Raw genomic sequence first — 27,134 nt, forward strand, 5'->3', positions numbered from 1 at the left:
CAACAAACCAAATGAGTTCATACCATCTGCAGCACGTCCAGTCACTGGAGCCTGCGGATTATCCACTCTGGAGGACTTTTGCTACTTGGTTTCTTCAACAGAAACGGTTCGCAAATGCTGACTTCCTGCGGGATCGCTGTTCACACGACCTCCCATTCAACGTCCTCTACTGCATGACGAAGGCATTTCGGACCCTGCAATGCTATGTGATTCCGATTCGTCTTTGTGCCCCCTACACCTCCTGCAAGTTTGTCGCACTGGTAGTGAATCACCCTGTATGCACAGCATCTAATATGACAAGTAATTTGAGTTTTATATTTTGAATTATCCCAAGGGTATTTTTTAGGGAATAATTATAGTTTTACTATAACTTAAAGAATAATACTTGAATTAAAACCATAACTATTAAAAAAAACTTTTTACTCTTCTGTTAGAATTATTCATTCTAAAAGAAAAAGAAAAGACTACATGAGTAAATGCTGAAATACTTTATTATAAAGCAATTACAGAAGTTACTCCAGCTTTTATTTAAGGTCTTTTTCCCTATGAACAGTTGCTGCTTTTCGTTGTGCCGTTAGCACATTGGACAGTTCATCACGCTTCCGCTTTGCTCGTAGATGGGTTCCAAGCTAAAAATAAAAGTCTTACATTTAATTGGATTGCTTAATACTGCATCACTGATAGATTTGAATTATTTTAAATTTTTATATAGGCCTTATATCAAATATTTTTGCTTGTTTCCATGGTATGCCAAAACCACACACATCCTTTCAACAAACACTAACAGCATATTAGAGATTTGTTCAGGGTTATTCAAAATTTGATTCACAACTTCAGTTTATAACTATTTGTTCTGCAATTACATAAATGAAAGTAATACAGAATTGATGCTGCAGTCTACATTTTTCTTCTCAGCACCTCAATATGGCTGCTCAATTTTAACTTCATGCACAAAACTTTACAGTATCTTTTTTTTGTCAAAAAGTTTTTTTCCCCTTTGTGAGTTTATCTTGACAAGGAAAACTTCCTTTATCCACAATTCAAGATAGCCCAAAAAAAGAAAAGACATTTTCCAACAAGATGACCATCTCCCCACTCAGACTTAATATCTATGTATTTTTTCCTGTGGGAGTTTCTTATGGATATAATTTACTGACAAACTTGAATGAGTTAAAAACCAGAATCACTGTAGTGATTGAAAGAATGATACCCAATATGCTAGTGTGGGAAGACTGACTTACTGAAATGGCTGTAGAATGATTAGTGGCAGTCACACTGAGATAGCGTAAAAAATACTTGGATGTACTGTCAATTCTGTACTAATTTCATTTTTGTAAATACAGAATAGAAAAATTAAAACACGAGGTTGTTAAACTACCTTTGAATAACCCTGTGCATAAAAGTTGCTCTCCCTAATCAAGTTCTGCATTCATTCATGGTTTTATCATCAAGACTTTCAGCAAATCTGTAATAAGTAACTCTACCTGCATATAAAAAAAACCCAAATGACAGCACCACATGTTTATATCAAAATGATCCCACAGTTGCACACTACTGAATTAACACCAACTGTTTATTTACTGTCAAAATTCTGTGACCTTTCAAGGTTGATTTATTGATTTGGTTTTTAATGGTGCATTGGCAGCTAAGGCCATAATGACCTTTCAAGGAAGAATTGATCTTTGGGGGGGGGGGAGGCACAGGGAGCTAAATCCATTACATGTGGCAGACTGGCAACCACAATGGTAGAGTGCACCATAATAAATTCTTTTAGAACACTCTAAGGGATCTGTGCACTTTTTCTGCCCATTTTCTCCAAATGGCATTGTGCAAAGTTCATTGTTTGACCATGTGGGCCAAGTTTAAAATAAAAAATGCCCTCTAAGTCCAAAATGATAAGCATGACTTTCACATTCGCTAGAGATTGTACTGCCTTTTTTTGGGCTTTAGAAAAGGTGTCCTTCCATCGAGAGGGCTGAGCCTGTTTCTAGGTGGTATCAATACACCCACAATTCATCACCAGCTTATGATGGGAGAAACAAAACAAACAAATAAACAAAGGTCAGCAGTAGGGCTCTAAAGACAATCCTGAGAACTCACTGTTCTCTGCAAATCATCAGTGATTACATAATCGACAAACTTGGCTGAAATGCACTGCATTCCCAAATCTTGTATTAAAATTGATTGGCATGTCCCATAAGCATTCCTTCCAGTTTGAGAAACCTTGCCCCACAAGCAGCTGTCCCTATCCACCACCAATTGCAGAGTTCAGGTATTTTTCCAATGGAACAAAGATAATTTAATTAACTTAAACCCTTCTAAAATTCAGTCCTGTCTTATACCTTGCAAAGTCTACTGCTCCTATGCTAATCTTTGATGACACTCAGATTTCTAGACAAGATCACATATCTTTATTAGTGATTACCCTGACTTCTAATCTCTCTCTCTCTTGGCATAAGCACATCACAAATATTGCTTCTTCTGTATCTAAAAAACTATTTACTCTTTTGCTCTCAGCATTACTTTTCTTCTAAACTACTTGCTATGCACAAATCTGAAATCTGCCCTACCATGGAATATTGTTCCCATATCTGGGGGAGTGACCCTCAAACCTCTCTCAGGGTACTAACACTATTCAAAAGAGAGCAGTTGCATTAATTAATAACCTCTTAGGGCTATACTAGACAAGAGGTTGAAGCGCAAGCATAAGCCAGCGTCTCCAAAACAGCAAACTACATGTAGCACTCCTAATGTCAGATCATTTCAAACCAAACAAGGCGCTTATAACATTTCATTGGATATCATCAGCAACTTATTTTTTTCTATTCCCAATTTCGAAGAATGACGCATTTATGTAGCGTTGATTGCGAGTAGAAAGAGAAAACAACAATGGTGGCATCATCCAGAAAATTCAAACAGGTTAAAGACATGAGTTTTATATTGTTTGAAACACACAGAACTCTCCTGAGTTTTTTTTTTATTTTACAGAATGTGGATAGAGTTTTGATGAACTTCTAATGTTAATGTGGAAAGAACACAAAATTTGATACAGTGATGTGGAAATCAATACATCAATATCGATGTTTGCATCTATGCTTTATGCGCTGTACCGACAGGCCAACTCCCACTAACTGAAATATTTCTGAAATATTGTTTTCTTTGTTTGTAAAATTATTTTATTTCTACCTTATTCTTATTTAGAGATTAAGGTATTCTAAGACTCGGTGTCTTACAGGATTACTTTCGGTAACATAAAGGGTAACTTCCTGTTTGATTTTACCACACGCGACTTCTCAGAATAAAACACCTGTTATTCCATTATTTCCAGATGGAATATTGACAAGAACTTTCCATCCTTTTGAAGTAGAAAACATTATCCACTACCCACACTGTAATGAAATACTTTTCATGCAATAAAGGATTAGTGTTGTTTGATTTTACCAATGCTCATGAGAAGACTTCAGTTTTCAAAGTTTGTAACACAGCTATCAATAGAAATATTTTCTTGAAATTTTGTTAGATCAAATATACATCCAGAAAATATGCTGTCCGATATTGTCCTAAAAACAATTACAATAAAAAAACTTCTTTCTTTCTTTCTTTTTTTTTTTTTAAATAAAATGCACATGCAGTGTTATCAGATTTACACCAGTTTTTCCCGTTTCCAGTGTGGCTACCAATGGATGAATTTCCTTGATTTTGTATTAGCAGATGCAACACAAATTGCAAATACAAAGGATGACCTTTTTGTTTTTCAAAAACAATCCATTGCAATTCTTCCGGTCGTGTTTTTTATGCCAAGAAAACAGTTGCGTGCATTATTTATTATTTTTTTATTATTATATATATATTTTTTTCCTTCTCCTGTATCACGCTGGCAACGACTGTGTACGTTGTGGCTTACTGCATGCTTTGCACTGCTTTCACAATACTTTTCAAAAAAAGAACGACACCGAAGTTGTTTGAAACGAAAGGTTTTCAAAATTTGTTTTGGAAGAAGACAGAGACTGCACGTGATTCTCATTTGTTAACGCCGACATTAGTTAAACTGTTGCAGTGGATATTCTTCAGCAGTTTCCGGCTTTTTACTGTTTTCATCTTATTTAATAATAATAAAGTTCTTTATAGACAAAGTATGTACATTCGTGATTCCGTACACAGATAACCCAGAATCTACCAATAAATTGTCTCTACAAGTGAACAAACTTGTATTTCATTAACTAATGAAACAGTACTAAAATAGAAGTAATATTTACAATAAATATAAGGCTCAAAAGAATCAACAAGCTCAGAACTGAGCTTTTTGCTTCTTCTCATCATTACATAGCTCATCCCAGTTCGGAAACATTTCTTTTCCAATTTCAATACAACACTTTGCCTTTATTTCTTTGCTGGAGTAGTCTTTTAATGAAGGGTTGTACAAGGGAGGCCTCCTTCCACCTCACAAATAACTCCTCTGTGTCAAACGTTGTCTTCCCCAAAGTACAATAAACAAACCAATTAAGGCCAACCACCCATGCACGGGGAGAATGTCTCCTCAGTCTATGCAAACGTCAAGGCGTAATACGTCCGAAGGCATTTTACACCAGCTTACGTTGTCCTACGTGACATTTGAAGTGCTCGTCTAGTTTGCATGCCTTTACCCTCTGCTTCCTGTAACATTGGGCGTTGGAAGGTGAACCCGATGCCACGCTTTAAGCGCTAGTCTAGTATAGCCCTTAGTCTCTACTCTGTCTCAGAAGACATCCTGATTGCGCATGTCTTTCCTATTGATACTTTCATGCGAACTATTCTTCTGAATTGGCATGTGTAATTCCCCCACTCTCTTTCAAACAAGTGACACAGCTAATCAGCATCCATTTGCTGTCCAACTTCGAACTCACAGAATCAACTTTTCTTCTTCCTCATTTATCCCTTCAACTTTATTTTCTAGAATAACCTTCTTTTATACATGTACTTCCTGAAAAGTACAATATACAGAAATTCTAATCTAATTCCAACAAGTAACAGAACCCTAGTTCTCTCAACTATCAACCCATACATGTTACTAAAGTACTATAGCTTCTAAAACCTTTTGTGTTTGGGGTTTTCATTAAAAAGCTTAATCAGCATTACATCACTGTATGCCACTCATTTGAAGAAGCACGGGTTTGCTTTTGTGTTGTTGACTGCAGGAACTTCTAAAGTTGGCTTCAATCAAAGCTGTAGTTGGTTGATTTCAGACAGAAGGTATATGGTCTTCTCCCCCTCCCCAAAGGAATTTCTCATCTGTATTGTGTATTTGTCTGCAGAAGTGTTCATTCATAGGCAAGTTTGCAAGTGTGAGCCAAAAAAAAGAAAAAAAAAAAACTGGAATTGCTCATTTGGGAGGGGGAGAAGCTCATTGGTGTATGGTCTTCTCCCCCTCCCCAATGAATTAATTGTTCCCACTTCTACAGGCAAATACACAATACAGATATTAGAAATTCCTTTGCCCTTATATATGAGGGATGGTCAAAAAGTTTGGAGAACAGAGTATAAAAGACAAAATTATACTCTAGGTACATAATTAGGTACAAAATTATGTTTTCGTTTTATTTTTCAATATATTCACTAAACTTCGATACACTCGTATTTAATCTGCAAAACTTAATCCTTCAAAAAGTTATTCAGGTTGGGAATCAAACCACTCTTTCAAAGCTGCCTTCAGATCTTCATCATCTTTAAAATGAGTTCCACGACAATGAGAATTTAGGTTTCTGAACAAATAATGACAATTTAGGACAATACCTGGGCTGTGGGAGGAAGAATTAATTGTTCCCATAATCGCCATTCATGAATTTTAACCAGTGCAACATACACTATGCATTGTCATGGAAAAGCAAAACTCAAGTGACCCATCTTTCCTTGTCATTTTTCCTGAATTGCAATTTAAGTTTGGCATAATATTCCCTTATTGTGGTTTAGGTACAAGGTAATCAATTAACAATCCATTTGGATCTCAAAAAATTGAGGCTAACATTTTTCCAACCTATGGTTGGGCTCAAAACATTTTCAGGATTGGAGATCTCTTGTGCTTCCACTGCATGCTTTCTTATTTGGATTTGGAATCATAAAAATGTAGCCAAGCTTCATCACAAGTCAGCAAAGAGGCTAAAAATCTATCTGGATTAGCATGAATTAATTTTAAATTCTCTTCTTATGATGCAACACTGATTTTTGTCATTAGTATTAGCAATGGCGACATGGTGCAAGAAAGCCTACTGCTTTATACTGCACCAGCCAAAAATAAATAAATAAATAAAATAAAATAATAAGAAGAAAATTTAAATAATAATAATAAATAACAGAAAAGGAAACAGACAACCTATGCATTTCCTTTCTCCCTTAGCTAATTATCCAGCTGATTATGTAGGTAATAACTTATTCCAGTAATTTATAACTCACTGACTAAAATAAAACTTCCTGCAATCCAGTCTAAACATCTCCCCAGTAACTTAATTTATGGCCCCTTGTTCTAGAATAATTTATAACCGTGAAAATTTCATCCTCATTCATTTTACTTATGCCTCTCAGAGCCTTAAACACCTCAATCAAGTCTTCTCTAAGGTGCTTAGTTTCAAAGCTCTGCAACCCACATATTTGGAGTCTTTCCTCATGTGGATGCCCTTTTGCCAATCTCACCTGTCTTTGGACCCTTTCAAGAAGCACAATATCTTTCTTTAGGTGCAGTCTCCATACTTGAACACAGTATTCCAACTGTGGTCTAACAATAGCCTTATATAATGGGATTATGACGTTCTTATCTCTACTAGCAATTATTCGATAAATCATCAATGGGAGATAATGCGCCTTCCTTGCAACCTGTCTACAATACTCAGAGAACTTTATGTCTGACTGTATCGTAACACCCAAGTCCCTTTCCTCCACTACCTGCTTTAGTTCAACTTTATCAAGTGTATAAGGTATTTGGGGGTTACTGTTCCCCAGGTGTAATACCTTGCACTTTGCTGGATTAAACCCTTCCAAGGAAAAGTCAGAAAAATGTAGTTATGCCATTTTTCTGACCATCCCTGAAGTCTATCTGGGTCAGTCTGAAGAAGGTCTGCTTAGCAGTGATCATTAACTACTCTACCAATCTTTACATCTGCAAATTTAGGCATCATGCCCTCTAATCTTTATTGACGTCATTTATGAAAATCAAAAACAACAGTGGTCCTAATACTGATCCTTGGGAACCCCCATTTCTTACATCAACCCAATCTGAGGAATAATCATTTATCACAACCCTCTGCCTCCTGCCATCTATCTAAGGATCTTCCCTATGATTCCAACCAGTTCCAGCTTATAAAGTAACCACTCATGTGGGACTGAGTCAAATGTCGAAATTATTCTCTAAGTTCAGCTCTTGAGTGACTTTCAAAACAGATAACCAGATTAGTTACATGATTTTCCCTTTACAAAACCATGCTGAGTATCCTTCAGAATTCTATTTCTAAATGTCCTGAATTCCACCCTTGATCATTGTCTCAATGATTTTCCCTACTACTGAAGTTACCCACCGACCGGTAACTTCCCACTTCACTCTTAGAGCTGCCCTTATGTATTGGAGATACACTGGCACTTTTCCAATCCAATGGAATCTCTTCTAAGTCCAGTGATGCTCTCATAATTAGCCTCCATGGTTTAATGCATTCACTTGCTACCTCCCTTAAGGCCAGTAAGCCCCAGGAGACTTACTGGCCGGTAGGGTCCAAAGTTTTTTCATTAAATAAACGTGAAATTTCAACATCAACATATTTTTGAACTTCGATCCCATAATTTCTCATTGACAAAAAGGATTTTCCTTCTGTAAATATCGATGCAAAGTAACTGTTCAGTTCATTTGCAACTTCAGCTGGGGTATCAAATACTACCCCACATCCATTACATAAGGGTTCAATATTGTTTGTCCTCTTTGCATTTATATATGTGAAAAACTCCTTATCCTCACTCTTTCCTCTCTTTGCCAACAATTTCTCATAATCTGCCTTAGCCAGCCTAACCTTTTCTGTGGCAATATTACAGATCAATTTGTAGCTGTTATATGCTTCAATACTTTTTAATGCTCTGTAACTTTTCCATGCCATCTTTTTCTGCTCAAGTAATCTGACAACTTCCTTATTCATCCAACTTGGAATCTTTCTCATGGAGTATTTTTTTAATGGTATATAAACATTCAAATTCAAGGCTTCTGCGATTAATGTTTTATGGAAGTTTCTGGAATCCATCTTGCATAAACTTTGAGCATTCCCAAATGCTCATGTACTATTGTTAAAATGCTACCATGGGAAATTTAGTACAGTTGTCCTTTGCTAGAGCAGTTTGCTCAGTGCTCTTTATATTTTGATGCCCCCATGGTTGCACTCTGCTCCCCCTGGAAGTGCTATTCACTCCAAATGCTTTGGGTGGAATTAGCCATTAGACATTTGGATTAAAAAATAATAATAATAACAAAATTTTTTTACTGTAATGCTTTTCATTTAAATTTTTCAATCAAGTGCAATTCACAGTACTTGCCTTCAAAGGGACGTCTGCTGATTTAACTCAACTTTTTACCGATATTGTAATTAACGAAAAAACTGCATAATTGCTGGCCAAATGAAAATGTTGCAAAGCACCAATTCCAATTTATGAAGAGGAGAAGTTTTAAAAGCTATTTTTTATTACCCCAAAAGTTATTTTTTGTCCATCAATAATTTACGTGTTAATTTTTTACAACTGTTTGTGCTGCCACAAGTTTTCCATGTCCATGAATGGTTGGTTGTCCAATGCTATAGGTGGCAAATATATTTAAACAGTCACTGCACCATCATCACATATGGATGTATTTTTGAAGTTTACTGAAATTTATAAAACTTCTCTTTAAGAAATATTTCCTGACAAGGAGTTGATTTGAACTATAGTGCTCTGCAGCAGTTCTCAGCAATGCTGTTTGCAATTTACATTTTTTATGTGCATTGTGTCCAAGTAATTGATATTAACTTGCTATGTAGGTAGTTTCAACATTTTTTTAAAAATGACTTCAAAGAGATCAAGTGAGTCAACTAGCGCTAACCACATGGAGATGGTAAAAAGCACAGAAAAACTTTTCATTAGAACTAAATTGTCCATTCTAAACAGACAATTCAGATGAGCATTAAATTTGCACTGCATTTAGAGGTTTTGAGAAATTTGCAAATCAACAGTATTGCACTGTTAATGTAAATAACATAAATACAATATACATTATACAAAATACAATTCCATAATTTAAGATAAGATTTCTTGTATTTCATTGAACATATACTGTATTTATGCTTTATTGCATGATTTGTGTATTTAAAGCTTTAAATGTTTCTGCCTTAAAATCAACCAGAAACAGTCAAGCCGACCAGTTAAAATTATAACATATTCCATCAATAAATCCCCCCCCCCAAATGTGGATTCACTTAGTGCTCTATTTTTATGGCTCCAATTAAGAGCACTAAGCAGAGGACCTGCACTTTTAATCTATTCCCTAATTTATCAATACATTTTATATACCATCTCAGAACTTTCTGATCATCCCTCACATTATGATCCAAATGAAATCATTTGTGAGAGAATTTCAGATTCACAGATCCCTAAGTGTAACTTGAGTGTATATTAAAAATTTCAGTCTTAGCATGTAAAAATTAAGCCTTACCCTTTTCTTGATGAACTTCAGTGCTCGTTTGTCCTTTGAGACCCTAAGTAATTCCATTGCCCTCTTTTCATATGGTGCAAATCCGCAAACTTCCCTTACAATGTCTCTAATGAACCGGGCATGTTTAGTTAAGGCCTAGAGTAAAAACAAATCATATAATTAAAAAAAAAGCATCTAATGGCAAGCGTATTGCAGTCTTATCCCCTTCCTCCCAATATAAAGTTTATAAATGTACAAATATTTTGATAATGATGTAAACCTAGCCATTTACAAGTACAAAAGATATTTTTAAAAAATTATCTGCACTATTATAGATTTGTCGCCACTGAATAACAAAACACCTCTATGTGCAAGAATTCCTGGACCTGAAGCATTAATTCATAGTGACAGTGACTAAGTGAACTTCCATGCTGCTTACAAAACACCTCATAATTGTGGTACTTATAATGGCAGATCTGACTTCAAGCAACCCTGTCAAGTTCATTCCATAAATGAATTAGTGGGCTACTTAGTAAGCTAACTGGCTCAGCAAAGGAAGCTATACTTGTTCAAACGTTTCTCAAACCATGTCTGCACATTTTGGATCTAGTAGCAAAGTGCACTTTATTACTGAAAAATGAATTACCACAGAGAGCAACACTAAAAAAGGCTTCCAGATCATGACACTGTTAACCACCATTAATTAATCCTTGATATCACTACCATTAACTACTGTTGTTTTCACAGCACTCAAACCTCAGATCACATGGTGAAAAAAGTATCATTAATTATCAGACCTACAAACCTGCAAATAATTGTTGTTCTTTCTTTCTGCATTAAGCTTGCACCTTGTTACATCCATTCAGTTGTCTATCCTGATGGATCCTCCCACCTTAATCAGGGTCTTCTTTGACTGCTTCTGCCCTGTGGTGTCCAGTCTCTTACTTTTATTTATTTTTACTAACCTTGTTTTCTATTCAGTTGATGCGGTCATTCCATATTAACTCTATTTTTTATGGGTTCAATTTCACATTCATCTCAGTGCTCCTAAATTTTGTCTCTTAATGATTTTTGTCATCTGTAGTTTCATTTATTTGCTTTTTTTTTTGTGTGTGTGTTTCAGCTCTACTTTCACATCCATATCAAAATATTGTACAGTATACGTTTTGATATATACAATATTTTAGTATCACAGTAAAAAGAATTACAATCTTAATATAAAAGGAGACATACAAACCATTAACTTTTTAATAAATTAATCTAATTTAATGAAAGAATCCAATGTTGTTTGCACTGTTTTTGTCCTATATGCATTTTTAACTACAGCACAGATGCTATCAAATGCAATAGTTGTTTCTTTATCAATGTTACTGCAGGTCAACACATTCTCTATTATGTTCAATGCACTTTTTAGCATCTTTTTTAGATGGCAGTGTATGCACTTCTTCACTTTTGCTGATAACAAAAACATCATTGTTTTTTTTTTGGTACCCAGCAGCTCTTCTGGTGTTGGTGTTGCAGTGATAGCAACTTCATAATCGACCTTCAACTCTTGAAATTCACCAACAAAATCTATATGCTCCTTCAAATTCCTCCATTCCTCACTGTCGCTATCACATTCGTCTGCTGGACCATGTTTTTCGATGATGTTCTCTCCAAAGCCACTCTTTCTAAAGCAGTCGATTATTACACTTGATGTAATACTTTCCCCAAGCAATAACAAGATTACGGATAGCATCCAAGACATTCCAATTTGGCTGCAAATTGTTCCCTCCTTCTATGTTGCAGATCAAATACCTTATCAAGCAGGCTCTATATGCTCTCTTGGGGTTATAAATAATGCCATGATCCAGTGGTTGCATTAAACTGGTGGTACTGGGGGATAAAAACAACAGCCACATATTTGTCAACTTAAGTGTCTCAGCTGAATGTGCTGTACAATAGTCTAAATTCATCAAAATGTTCCTTTTTTCTGAAGCTATTCTTCTGTCCAATTTTGATAACCAAGACTGAAAAATTTTGATCGTAAGCCAAGCACTTCTATTGGCCTCAATCACAGGGAAGTTGGTTAACTGCTTTAAAACATCTTGGCTTGGAAAACTTACCAATCACAAGTGGGCGTAGTTTTGTACTGCCATCTGAATTGCATCGTAACAGAACAGTGAGTCTTTGTTTACTTAATTTTCCACCATGACAAGATTCTCCTCGAACAGCAAATGTTTTGTCCGGCAGCAATTTATAAAATAAACCTGTCTCATCAAGATTAAAACTATCCTTTGCCTTCAAGGATGGACCGTACAGAACACAACCAGTCTGTAGCCTTTTCTTTGTTGACTAATCCAGACTCACTGCAAACATTTCATGAAACCAAGTTATTCCTGTCTTTAAATCTTTGAAGCCAGCCACTGCTGCATTTGAAGTCGCTAATCCCATGTTGCTGAGCTAGATAATTTGCCTTTTCTTGCAAAATTGGACCTGATATTGGCAAATTAGAAGCACGCATTTGTTGGTACCACCCGAAAAGTTTTGTTTCAAGCTCCTCGTGTTTTGAAACACAAATTCGTTTCCTGTTTTTCCTCACTGCTCCAGTGTCCAAATCTTTTTCAGTTTTTCAGTATTGTAGATAAAGGGATGTTGTATTCCTTTGTAATGTCTGTTTTGCTTCTTTCCATCCTATCAGGGGCGCCACTGTAGCCAGGTGGGAAGGAGCAGCAGTGCGTAACACACACACTTCTTGATTAGACCAGGGTTCGATCCCGTCACCACCAAATACGGAGGATGCGGAAAGGTCAGGGAATGACCATCGCATATTCCCTGAGCAATATGGCCTTAGTTGCTAATGCTCCTAAAAACCAAATAACAAACAAACAAACAAACATCCTATCAGTCTCTTGTAAATTTCAAGGCTTAATTCTGTTTGTCTATGTTTTTTCACCATAACACTGCTAGATAAGATTTAACATAAACAAATTTTAAATTAATTTAAAGACGCAAGTTCCGAAAAAGACATCAGCTCAGATAAAATGGCACAAAAAATAGATTGCTGTATACGATAGCAAAAGACTCTTTGAACTGGGGTAACAATTGCAATGACTCACTTTGGAAGGGCTCCTCCCCTTCTCTATGTATAAGTACAGTGGACCCTTGCTTTATAGTATTAATCTGTTCCAGAGACACCATCACATCATGAAAATATCGTAATGTGAACCTAATAGCATTGTTTTTCAGTAATTCATTCCAAGACCTCGGAAGTTGAAATTTTTGCTGTATAACTAAACTAAAAGTTGATTTTTATAATGGAAACTGTAAATATTGATTAAAAAAATGATGCACAACACAAAAAATCATTTCAACTAAAGCATGCAAAAACAAAACGCGTGGCCAACACATTTATAAAAGCTTCTATTGGCTGAGAGGAAGGACCACACACAGTCCAGTCGGGGACAATTTATAAGCCCATCCCAACATAAAGTAAAATAAGTAGGTGCTGGTTAACATGATCATTGGTTAGTGGAATCAGTACTTTAATTTAAAAAAACCAATTCAAATAATTAAAATGCACTACACTTTCATCTTTATCATATGTTCAGTTATAAAAATCAATTTTAAATGCCTTTGTGATATTTTTCTAAAGCACATTTCTGGAGGTCACAACCATAAAACAATTTGAAGTTTACAGTTTATTGGGCAATATATTATAAAATTGCACTGTTAGTGCAATTTATTATAAAAGGGTAGTAAACTCAATCTTACTGCGCTTGCGATAATACTGATAGCTGGAATTCTGTGGATTTTTACATTATTATGGTGAAATGTGTTTCTCCTTCCTCTTCAATCATATAAAAAACAAATTTTCAGAATCTTCTCTTCATTCCTACTTTTTAAGCTTCATAAACTTGTTACTCCGTATCTCATTTTCACGCATCGTGTTACTTGAAATTTGTGCCTGCTGTGTTCTTTGTTATTGACTGCTTATCTTTACTGTTTTAAATTTTACAGCCCCCCAAATATGTCAGTGAACAGAAATATCAATTAGTTAGTATGTACATATTACAGTATTAATTAAGCCATGATTAATTAAACGTAAATTTATTTTATTTTGTTATCTGGAAAATATTCTTCCGATTTTCACGTATCATTTAATTTTGTTAATAACTGGTATGGTAATAAAGTGTAAATTTGTGCTTTATACCTTTACTTGTAGCCTATGGATAATATGCCTCCTATTTTTGCTTATTAGAATTGCCGTTTAATAGAATTAAAATTCAATTCACAAACATGATCATAATGACCGGCGCTTACCACGTATAATATAGTGAATGGTATTTTGTTATGGAGGGTCCACCGTAAAGTGATTTGATCATATAGTGAACCAATCATAAAGCAGAGGTCCACCGTACTTTATTTAATTTAGCAATAACTCTTAGGCGTCTTGTGTTGTCTTGCACTTCACATCAGAATTAAATTTGAACATTTCAGAAACAGACCATGTAATAAGTTTAGCTCTCTCAACAGGTCATGCTAATTTAATCTTAATATTATCTAAATTTTGTTTTTCTGAAAAAATTTTGCAAACGATGCTTTGCCAAAATCCTAGAGCTACTGTAATTGTAAAGAACAGAAGGATACCTGGAGTAAATTCATCAACTATATTACAACTAGATTTGACAATTACCAAGGGTTACATAATAGAGAAAAGAAGTTGTTGTTATTTGGTTTTTAGGAGCATTAGCAATTAAGGCCATATTGCTCCGGGAATGTGTGGTCATTCTCTAACCTTTCTGCATCCTCCGTATTTGGTGGTTACGGGCTCGAACCCCAGTCTAATCAAGAAGCATGTGCAACGCACTACTGCTCCTGCCCACGGAGAGAAAAGAAGTGCAACAGGTACAGTGTATATAACAATGAAGATGGAATCTTCATTGAATGCAAAATAGGTGTACTCTTGTAGTAAATGCAGCAGTTGAATCAACAAAATACAGTTAATATTACTGTGAAGACTTGAACCCACCAACCCCGATTTATGTGGTTATTTAATTATTAGTTAACTGACGATTTGCAGTCAGGATTCAAAGTCAAGGCACTAAGTCAGAGATTTAGTTTTTAGAATGCACGCATGGAGAACACAAAGCACCTATGTGTGTACCATGTCTATCTGCCCACACCTAATAGCAACTCCAAGTAGCTGGTTTCATGAAATTTTATATTTGAGCCTTAACCTTGTACTGCACATACAGTTTCAACTTCTCTAATATTGACCACCAGTAATTCCTTTAAATGCTAGTCTGTAGCTAATTCTCCAATGGGCCAAAGAAAACTTAGTTAACTTCAATCCTTTTAAAACTCAGTCCTGTCTTATTTCTTATATACCCGGATAAGAAGTTTTCCAAGGGACTGGACTGGAGGTTTAGAACTTCTTACGATGGAAAAATTCTTAAAAAATGACCTAAGGGTATGAAATATTAACTACACAAATAAAAATGAAAAGATACACATACATAAGTTAAAGGTCATTTTTAAGTACTATTTCAGAATTCATAAATATTTTGCTCTGCCTATGGGAAACATTTTTAAACTGAGGATTTCTAATTGCTTAACATTCTGTTCATTAAACTCATTCTAAATTTGGAAGAATGAACTCCTTTGAAGTTTTAACCTTAAAAGGTGACAATTACAATAAGACAGCAAACAAGCCACTAAATAATTTAGAACTGTTCAAAACCATCAGAACTTAGTGGCAAATGTTTCATGCGGTTGGCACTATCCAATTATGGATATCGATGAAAACAATCGCAACATGTCACCATTATATTAAAATGTTTATACTAAAAAGGTTTTAGCACTGAAAGCCTCTCAAACAAGTTAGTGCCAAGTCATTTCTGTTCGTAGTAAATTACTGACTGAAGTAGGTGAAATGGTATCGATTCTGTTATATCTCATATTGTGAGTGCCTTCACAAGTTGCCCTAGTATTGAGCTACCTCGAATAAGGTAGTTCAATATTATTTAACTGGTGGATTCTCGAATAGGCAACACTTCGCCAGTGGATACCACCACCCTGGGTGGTGGTATCCATCAAGAATAAGTAACATTAGTCTTCTCCACTGGTGAAGCGTTGCTTATTTGAGGTAGTGCAATATCAGGGCAACTCACATTGCACTGAAGGCATTCCATTTACAATATGAGATGTAACAAAAAAGATACCATTTTACCTACTTTGGTAATTTACTACGAACTAAAACAATGCTTGGCACTAACTTGTCCGATTACCAAAATGTTTTATATTTTTTTAATATAAAAATAAAGAATTTCTATGTTTAAAAAAGTATTAAGTGGGAAAACATAACAATACACTGTGTATTCTTTATCACTAACTTTTTACTGGGAAGCTTATTATGCAGGAAAATAATACATCACAATATATCACAAGATAAAAATCAGTATATTTGTGTATATGGTAGATGGGGAGTTGAGCCATCAGGTGTAATAACCATGGAAGAATAGGAAGAACCTGTAAGTAAAAAATCAATTTAACTGAAATAAAAATAAAATGCAATTAATAAGGGCATAATTATTGTAAAAACCTAAAGCCATGGGTCCTAGGACTTTAACTACGTCTTCAAAAGGGTCGGCAGCGAAAATCGTAGGAGCCACGACAACAGGCCAGATCTCTGTTTCTGTTATGATGTACATGTAAATGGTATATGTATACATCACAGAGACCAGAAGGAAGAATAAAAGAATAAATAAAACTATAAAATAAAAATAATGATAAATAAAATCCTGTGGAAAGAGAAGATTGAAATGTAAACTCAAAAAATCAAGAGATGGGGCAAAAACAAGAAAACTTACTGCCTGTATGGACCAGAAGATGTTGAAAGTAAATGGTGATTGAAGGAGAGAGCAATAATTATGCCCTTATTAATTGCATTTTTTTTTTTATTTCAGGTAAACTGATTTTTTACTTACAGGTTCTCCCTATTCTTCCATGGTTATTACACCTGATAGCTCAACTTCCCCTACCATATACACAAATATACTCATTTTTACTTTTTTTGTCTATTATTCATTATGGTTGCTGGTCATTTCTGTGTTTACATCACAGAGACCAGAAGGAAGAATAAAAGATAAATAAAACTATAAAACTAAATAATACCGTAATACCCGGATCCATAACCCTGTCTTATATACATTTTATAAATTTTGCATTAACTCTTATAGCTCATTCCTGTTTGATAAGATTTTCATAATTTCATTGCATCTTTATAATTTTTTATGTGTATGTATGTATATATATAAAAAGTCTAGTGATCCTGTGTTCATCTATGATGATATTCACAATTCTAGACAAGGTCACATATCTCTACTAGAAATACCCTGACCTATAATTTCCCCCGGGAAAAGCTTATCACAAATATCTTTATATATATATATATACAGGGTGTCTCAAAAATATTGGTACAAACGTTTAGGGGAGGTAGGTAACATCTAAAGGAATGTGAATCGCATAGGAACCCATAACCAGAAACGTCACCGTAAGTTGGCACACGGCACTGTTCATCAGTTCGCAAGAGGGAAAATTTCTGGTTTACTCATTCAAGCAGCAGTCGTCACACAAAGAGCATGCATCGATATACGAACTGTGAGCTGGCTGTTGTTGTTGTTGTTTATTGGCGCATTGACAACAGAGATCATAGTGCGCCAGTTCATTTGTTATACAATGTTCTCTTTATATAAATCTTGTTCGAATGTAAAAGGTTAACTGTTTCTGTGGTATTATACTATTATTTACAGCAGATGGTATATGTTGATTGTTTGTACGAATCTAAAAATATCTGACACGTGTTCTTTGTCACCTATAAGATCTTTAAGGGTGGTGTTTTGGTTTCCTTTATATAATGATGAAAAAATTTGGTGTCGATCATTTTCATATGTTGGGCATTCTATAAGTATATGTTTAACTGTTTGGATAGTATGCATACTTGGCATCTTGGGGGTTCTTCTGCACGTAATAGATAACCATTTGTGAAATGTGTATGGCCTATCCGCAATCTGGTCAGAACAACTTCTTCTCTTCTTGATTTCCTTATGCTCGTTTTCCAGTGCTCAACTTTTGGTTTTTTTTTTATTTCATATAATTTATTCCATGTTTGTTTTTGCCAGAGTTCTTGCCATTGGGTTAGACAGCGATTTTTAATGATTGGCTTGTAGTCCTTATGTGGAACTGTGAAATATTGTTCTTGAAGATTAGTGGTTGATTTTGCAATTCTATCTGCTTCTTCATTTCCTTTTATCCCTTTGTGTCCTGGTATCCAGCAGAAAAGTATCTCTTGTTTTTTATTTGTGAAGCCTGTTAGTATCTGTTTAATTTGCCAGAGTACTGGATGGGTTATATTGCTTGTGTTTTGTATGGTTTGGATTACACTTAATGAATCACAGTATATTACTGTTCTCAAGTGGTAGGTGGTTCTGAAATGCTCCAGGGCTATCTGAACTGCTACTAATTCTGCAGTGTAGACACTGCATTCTTTTGGGAGTTGCCGTGACAATGTAGCATCTGGGAATACTGCTGCTGCTGCTCCTACATGGTTCTCTGATTTTGATCCGTCTGTATATATTGGTATGTGATTGGGATATTGCATTCTATGTGCTGCATGCAGTTGTTGAAAGTTGCTGTCTGATAAAGTATTTTTATTTCAGTTTTGTGTGAGGGGTTCATAAGCTGTGGTATGGTTTATCCATGGTGGATCTATATGTCCTTCTTGGTTTGCAAAATTATCTATTTTGAGATCATGTGTCATCAGTAGCTCCTGTAGTCTGATGCCTAGGGGCTGGTTTGCTCTTTTGCGGTTCCTATATATTTTCCCATTTTGGCGAGAATAAAGTTGTCCAAGTTGGATGGTCTCTTATGGGTCTTATCCTGTAAGCATACAGCAGTGACAACTGTTCTCTCCTCAGGAACAGTGGTGATTCATTAGCCTCTGTATAGAGGCTGTATATAGGGGATGTGCGGAAAGCTCCTGTAGCTATTCGTATTGCACTATGGTGAATCGGATCTAGCCATTTGAGGGCGCTCTTTCTTGCTGATGCATCAACTGGTGCTCCATAATCTATTTTTGACCTTACTAGTGCTTTATACAAGTTGAGCAGAGTGTAAAGGTCTGCCCCCCAAGATGTTGTTGTTAAGACTTTAAGAATATTAAGTTGTTTCATACATTTTATTCGTAGTTCTTTTATATGTTCTACAAAGGTCAACTTGTTGTCTAGAATAAGTCCAAGAAATTTTACACCTTGTTTAACTGATATTGTGTTACCTTGCAATATTAGTTCAGGTTCAGGGTGTAAATTTTTTTCTTTTGATATTCTAAACCCGTTTTTCTGGGCCCAATGACTGACGTTGTTAATTGCACATTGTAGTTGTCTTTCTATTGTTCCCAAGTTCTGTGCTTGATATGAAATACTGAAGTCATCTACATATAGTGCATATGACACTGTAGGTAGTAGTTGTTTTGTGATGCTATTTATTTTTATGGAGAATAGTATGGCACTCAGGACAGATCCTTGGGGAACTCCTTGTTTATATGATTTTGACATGGTGTTTTATACTCTAACTTGAAATGTTCTATTTTTCATGAAATTTTGAATGAATAGTGGTAAATGTCCTCTGAGTCCTGCATCATGGATATCTTGTAATACACAGTGTCTCCATGCTGTGTCATAGGCCTTTTCTATATCAAAAAATACAGTAACCATATGCTTTGAGGTTATAAATGCATCTCTTATATCTGCTTCTATTCGTACAAGGTGATCTAATGTGGATCAATTGTGTCTCAACCCACACTGCATATTGGTGAACCAGTTAGTTGTCTCAAAAAACCAGACTAATCTTTTGTTGATGATCTTCTCTAGTACTTTGCTTAAGCAGCTTGTGAGGGATATCGGATGATAGCCCTCACAAGCTGCTTAAGTCCTTAGGACCCAAGCTGCTGTTTGGGTCCTTCTGATCTTTATTGGGTTTTTGGAAAGCCAATACTATTGCATGATGCCACGCTTCAGGATATTGGTTTTCTAGAAATATGCGGTTGTACAGTTGAAGGAGGTTTTCTATCTCTTTCTGCTTTAGGTGTTTAAGCATATTAGTGTATGTTGTCTGGTCCAACTGCACTTGGTTTTGTTTGTGATACAGCTGGCAGACATGCACCTAGTGTATGATTAGCAGAGGGCCCACACAGTGTGCGCCCCCATGTAGCACAACATCGCTTTGCAATAAATGTGTGGGCAGGTATGGCTGGTGACTGCTTAGTCGGCCCATACCTGTTACCATCCCGCATGAACTCCGCTAAATATCAGATCTAGCTTGAACAAGTTCTACCAGGGTTACTTGACGATGTTCCAGCAAATGTGAGACGCAACATTTGGTTTCAACATGATGGGGCGCCTGTCCATTATGCAAGGTGTGTTCGTGACCATTTGAACAGGCGTTTTGGGCGTCAATGGATTGGCCGTGGTGGACCCATTGCCTGGCCCCCATGCTCACCTGATTTATCGAGCCTTGATTTCTTTTCTGTGGGGGCCCTCAAATCTATCGTGTATGAATTACCTGTGGAGACGGAAATGGATCTCTCTACACTGCTGCTACTGTCAAAGAAACTCCAGGGGTGTTCGACCGTGTCCGCCAATCCACGCTGCTTCGGTGTCACACATGCATCGCATCTCATGGTGGAATCTTCGAGCATCTGTTGTAACATCATGAAATGCATCCATCTCATACTCCATTGTTAATATTATGTCAAATAAATGTTTGCCACTAATTACTGTCATTTCTGCTTCTTGTGCCTCTGCTACTACTTTCCTGTGACGTTTCCGGTTATGGGTTCCTATGCGATTCACATTCCTTTAGATGTTACCTACCTCCCCTAAACGTTTGTACCAATATTTTTGAGACATCCTGTATATATAAACGGGTTTTCTTTTTCGATCTCAACATTACTTTTCTTCTGAATTATCCACTCTGTACAAATCTAAAATCTGTCCATGGATTATTGTTCCCACATTTGGGGCGAAGTTCCCAAAATTTCTCCCAAGTTCCTGGACTCCATTCAAAAGGAAGTCAGATTAATTAATGCTCTGTCTCTTATCAAGTCTCTCTGATTTGTCTTGTATGTTCAGTTCCTGCTGGATGCCTTTTGTATAGATACTTCCATGGGCACAAATCTTATGAATTGCCACTCTTCCAAATCAGAATGAACATGTTACAACCAGTCAGCATCCATTTATTGCCCAACTTCGAACTCCCAGAACCAACTTTTTGCTCTATAATGTAACACTCCAGAAGTCATCTTATCCCGTCTACTTTGCTTTTTTGGCAAAACCTCCTTTACACATATTTTACAAAAATTATAATCTACAGAAATTCGAGTCTAATGTTGACAAACATAAATATTTTATCTTTGAAGCCTTCGACCCATGCATAGTTTTAAGTACTCAATGTTGTAATACCTTTTGTGTTTGGAGTTTCCATTAAAGGGGGGGGGGAAGAGTTACATAAACACGAACATTCATTTACACACAAAATCAACATTTTTATTTGTTTAAATGGTGAAATGCAATGTTTCGCAAGAGTTCCCCCCCCACACACACTTTTATATAAACATCACATCACTAACAGTTGAATCAAGCTGTTATTCAATACAATATGATGCAAGAAAGCAAGCTTTATACAGCATCAGCCAAAAACATTAAAAAAAAAAAAAAAACCCTTTCCATTTTATCTATCCACTTGCTCCAAAAGTTTGCTCAGTTCTTCCTTGAATCTATTTAAGCTATCAACTTCCACAACGACACATGGAAATTTGTTTCAGCAATCAACCGGTGGTTGGCTAAAGGCAAATTTCCATACATCTATTCTCCAACTGTCTTTCCTCAATATGAATTTATGCCACCTTCAAGTGTGCAATCTGAGCAAGAGGAAGAATTTCATTTACATTGAGCTTGCTCAAACCATTCACAGCCTTATACACCTCAATCAGATCACATCACAGTTGCCTAGTCTCCGTGTGCTGCAATTTGCAGAACTTTAGCCCTTCTTGGTAAGAGCATTCCTTAGTTCCACTTACCAATCTCATTGCCCTTCTGTGTACTCATTCAAGCTGCTCTACGTCCTTCCTAAAATGAGGCATCCAGACCTGTATGCAGCACTCAAGGTATGGCCTGACCATTGCCTTACACAAAGGGATAATCACCTCCTTATCCCTGCTAGCAAAGTTCATAACTCAATTCTTATGCTACAAAGATCTTAAAGAATGCACCAAAGTAATAATATTTTTGATACTCTGACTGGCTACTTAGAAAACTTTCATGGAAGTCATGCATTGATCTGTACTGATGGTACTTCATCAATAATAGGGTCCACCAGAGGTTTTTATTTCATCTGTAGAGAAAGAAAACCTGAATGTAATGTTTACTCATTGCTTTCTGCACGGAGGCCCTTACTGTAAGAACACCAGGCAATGAATTGAAATCAGTGTTAGATCAGGCTGTATTAATGGTCAATTACATTAAATCTAAGAACATTAAAAACCAATCTCATTAATCAGCGTTGCAGTACCACAGATGCTAAGCTTGAATTTAACTTTGCATACAGAAGTAAAGTGACTGCCAAGGGGAAAGGTACTGTTTTGCGTCTATGAACTAAAAGACTATATAAAAGCTTTCTTTCAATCAGAAGAAAAGAACAATTTTTAACAATACCTAAGCTGCAGTGTGTGAGGCCAGCTTATCTAGTGGAAATATTCATCAATTCGAACAGTGTGAATACCAGTTTCCGCAGCCCTGGTATTCGAACAGTGTGAATACCAGGGCTGCGGAAACTGCCCATTGAACAAGTGAATAGCTTTAAATATCTAGGAAAGATCTTCACAAATAATAAAGACCAAAGCACAGAAATTAGAAGCGGAATCGGTATGGCCAAAGATGCATTTAAGAATCTTAAGAATTTCCTGTGATACTAAACTGGATTTCCAGAAACGATATTGAATGGCCAAATGCTACACACGGAGCACCCTCCTATATGGATGCGAGACCTGGGTCGTGCAGAAAGCAGGAAACCTTTCAGATGTGGACACTCGGAAGAATGCTCAAATTCCAGGAACAAATCAGATTACCAATGAGAAGGTCCTTAAGAGGACAAGGACCACAAGAACACCACTAAATACAATTGCAAGGAGGAAGACTGCCTAGCTTGGGCATATTATAAGAGGCCCTCAATATGACCTGCAGAGATTAATTCTGCAAGGGAAGATTAAGGACAAATGAGCAAAAGGAAAATGTGGCTTGATAACATCAAAGAATGGACAGGGGGTCTTTTGACACAAGAACTATTTCACAAAGCAAGGGATGGATTTAGCTGGAATTTGTTGGTCTTTACGTTCAAATTGAACACTGAACCTGAAGAAAACCAGTATGCAAGGATGCAATAATAACATCCTTACTTCTACAGACAAGCTAATAGCATTTAAGAAAAACTGCTGATTTGGCTGAACACTGCAAGAAGGAAAAAAATCTTGATGTTTCCATTCTAATACTTTCATCACTAAATATAGTTTTGATTGGGGACGAAACCTTTTTATGTCCACCTCATCTGGCTCAGGTGAGATGAACAGTGACTGAAGAACAATTAGCATCAATTTCATGTGATCAAAGTCTTAAAATAAAACATGCTGAAGTCCCCCTAGATGCATTTTGGATTTCAATCAAAGATGATTATCCTGAAATTTTTAATTGTGCCTAGAGAATTTTATTGCTATTCTCTACTACTTATTGTTGTTAATTTGGATTCTCAACATTAATGAACATTAAATCCAATAAAAAAACCGACATACATTAAAGACACATGAGAGTAAGTGTATCTGAAATTGCTCAAAAGCATCAAGCTCTTTTTTTTTTTTTTTTAATGAAAACCCCAAACACGAAAGGTATCAAAACCTATAGTACTTAGTACCGTGCATGGGTTGAAGGAGAAGTATGGGGGGAGGGGGGTGTGCCGGAAACTTTGCTCTAGAGACTAAACATGGGTTTCACCACTTCAAGCCTCCAATAAGCAAAGTGGTGGTATTTCACCAGTTGATGAAAGTGATGTCACATTAGAATATTAAAGTAAAAATTTATAATTTGTATATTTGGCAACTGAATAAAAAATCTTTGGCTTGGGTGTGCTATGAGCTCAAAAAGGTTAATTATGAAGGAATCACTGGACTTGGGATTCATTTCCTTGGACCAAAGAAATGCCAATGTATCTCCAATACAAAGGCAGCTCTAAGAGCAAAGTGCATAACAACAGACTGGGCAGAATGACTTCAGTTGTGGTTGGGAAAATCTTGAAGGGAAAGGGAAAATAATTTTTAACTAACCTGATTAACTATTTTGAGAGTGACTCTTGATGTGGATGTAGGAACATTTTGACAGTTTATTTGGATTTTAAAAGGCTTTTGACTCAGTCCCTCATTAGAGGTTACTATATAAGCTGAAATGGGCAGGAATCACAGGATGGCTACAGGACAGGAGGCAGAGAGTTGTCATTAATGGATATTTCTCTGATTGGTGCAATGCCAGAAGTAGGGTTTCCCTAGGGCTCAATATGAAAATTATCAAAGTGATATTAGTGTTCATTTTATTTATTTATAATACAATGTGTGGAACACATCTTTGAATAAAAAGACCTGACAATAACAAATAAGTAAAATGGCAAGAACAATATCAAATTATAGCTGTATAACAGTTTATAAGTAAAAGCAAACATAATAAGCATTTGTTAAAACTAGTTTTCAAAAAGTTACTACCACATTTTAATGTTTACCATGAAACTTACCCCCTTTCTCCTAGAAGGTCTGGGTTTAGTAACATTTTTAGTAACCTTATGACCTTTTTGGCCTTTAAGCCCAACACACATCTCATATCTTGGTGCCATTTCTAGAAAATAAAGTTAAAATTATAATTTTAATAATGAAATTTAAAGGTTTCTGGAGTTAACTTATAAGCATGGTTCAAAACTTGTGATATGATCATAAAAAAAGAAAGTTTTTTTTTTTCCACGAGAACCTACAGTACTATAAGTACTATGTGTTTTACAGATATTTAAGTCTAGTGTCAACAAAATACTTGTTGACACTAGACTTAAATATCTGTAAAACAAGCAGAAAAAATGAACTGCAATTTTTGGGAATGCATGTGAAGAAAGATTATTATTCCAAAAACAGAAGTAGAAGAGATAAATGAGAAAGGGGAAAAATAATATGAGTATGGAATTGAACAGTTGATGGATATCGACTAGTTTGGTCCTTGATGCTGTCGTATACATTCTCTCAGATATGCCAGACAAGTCCTGCTTGCTAAATAGGAGCCTAAAACGCTGATGGAACTAATATTTGAGTGACACTAAGTCAAGTGGACCCAATTTCAGCGAAGTCCGGATGGTCTGTTACAGCCAAATCCTCTGCTTGCACCTTCACAATGGTGGGACTGTTAGTAATCCTTGGTATAACCCCCATGTGCATGCACACTGTGAGTGACCACCCAGGTGTAAACTGAAGTAAGCAGGGGTCAAGGCGTGTCACCCACACCGCACAGAGGAATGCCACCCCTCTGTGTTACCAGGCAATACTAGGTGATAGATGACTCTCATCAACCAGTGCAATACCAACACTTTTGCTTATTGGAGGCTTGAAGTGGTGGAACCCATGTCTAGTCTCCAGAGCAAAGTTACGGTCAACCCTTCCCCAACTCTTCCATCATGCAGTATGACTGATGTCTTTTGAGGTTATGATGATCACCATGGCAAGATCCAAACTTCCTTACATTTTGAGGGTACAGCTCTAAATCGGTGTTTGCAGGTCGGCCACTAGTTAGTATACCAGACCGAACCTATTGGTAACTCTCTAGGAGGCTTCCGGATCAGCTATTGTATAATCTCTCTACCTCTACTCTGCCAGATAGTGATTGGAGGGAGTTCAAGCAGTGTGTATGCGGGAGGCATTGTCGAGGCCACATTATGTCAAGGATCTGGATATATTCTTACCATGTGTATGTCACATCCAAAATTTTTTTACTTCATACAGCATGTCCCCTCCTCACTTTTTCTTACCATTGAATATACAATGAATTGTCAAACTACTAGAGCAAACTTGTCTGTGAAAAGATCCAAACCACCCAAACACTTTTCTAATCTCAATGATGTCCATTTCCACTTACAGTCTACCAAATCTCATGTACTTTTTCTGACAGAATCTCAGTTATCGGATGATTCAACCACTGCTCAATCTCAGTTGCCCAAATTATTCACTATATGACTGCTTTCGCCTCAAAGGTGGTACTTGTGCTGATGTCCATTCCAATATTCCCTGTCAAGACTGTACAAAGGGTACTAGGAAAGTTTTGCAATACAGCTTTGTTTATTTAATTTTTTCAAAGTAATTTCCTCTACATTCAATACACCTCTCCATCCTCCGAAACCAATCTTTAAACCAGTTCTGCTAAGTTTCACTAGGGAGTAAAGCACACTCGTTGTCCCAAGCCCGTAGAAGGTCCTCATCACTGGAAAACCGCCTCCCTTTTAGCTTCATTTTCACATGCGGGAACAGTGCAAAGTCGCAGGGAGCAAGGTCTGGACTGTAGGGAGGGTGCTCGAGAAGTTTCAGTCCTGTCGTGGTCAAATATTCTGTGCAGGCTTTGGTGCGGTGAGCTGGAGCGTTATCGTGATGGAGGTACCAGGTGTCCATTCTTGACTTTGGCCGCAGGTTCTTCATAGATCCAATGACTTTAGGCAGGCATTGTTCAGTATACCACTTAGCTGTGACTGTCTTCTGCGTGTCCAAAACGACACGTTCCACAATTCCACTCGATTTGAAAAATACAGCTATCATTTTCTTCTTTACAGATCGGGATTTTCTGACAATTACGGGTGTGTCGTCATCATCAAAGACCCAAACTTTGTTTTGAGCCTTGGTCGGCAGATCGTAATAGTACAGCCAAGTCTCGTCACCTGTCACGATGTTGTTCACATACCGAGATTGTCCCTTATCAAACTTTTTTAACATCTCCCGGCACCAAGTCACACGTCGTGTCATCTGCTCTTCAGTCAGTTGATGCGGCACCCAGAGAGAACAAAGTTTCTTCACGTGCAAATGAGCTTGCAGAATCGAACGAATTGCTGGTGCATTTAGGCTCAAAGTATCCTCTATCTGTTGGTAGGTCACTCGCCTGTTTTCGTCAAGCATTTTCCTCACAGCAGTAACGTTTTCCTCCGTAACTGAAGTTCGTGGCCTTCCCGGCCTCTCAGAATCCTCCAGAGTGAAATTTCCCCTTTGGAATTCTCTATACCACCTGAATATCGTTGTACGAAGTGGACAATCATCATCTAGTGCAAGAGTCATTTCTTCTAAGCACTGGTCTATGGTTAAACCACGCACGAAATTATA

The 27,134-nt window shown here is 36.6% G+C and overlaps 1 protein-coding gene across 1 annotated transcript in view; it reads right to left on the reverse strand.

Annotated features, from left to right (window-relative positions):
• Window positions 1–473: 473 nt before the first annotated feature.
• Window positions 474–27,134, reverse strand: part of RpL36 (ribosomal protein L36) — a 31,916-nt gene continuing 5,255 nt past the window's right edge. The window contains exons 2-4 of the mRNA XM_090380591.1: window positions 24,530–24,630; window positions 9,686–9,820; window positions 474–629 (exon numbers count right to left, since the gene is read on the reverse strand). Coding sequence (XP_090236717.1) covers window positions 525–629; window positions 9,686–9,820; window positions 24,530–24,628 — 339 coding nt within the window. The 5' untranslated portion in view covers window positions 24,629–24,630 and the 3' untranslated portion in view covers window positions 474–524. The remainder of the gene's footprint in view (window positions 630–9,685; window positions 9,821–24,529; window positions 24,631–27,134) is intronic.

The sequence above is a fragment of the Mastigoproctus giganteus genome, chromosome 1, assembly GCF_048544385.1.
Source record: "Mastigoproctus giganteus isolate SK-2022 chromosome 1, ASM4854438v1, whole genome shotgun sequence".
NCBI lineage: Eukaryota > Metazoa > Arthropoda > Arachnida > Uropygi > Thelyphonidae > Mastigoproctus > Mastigoproctus giganteus.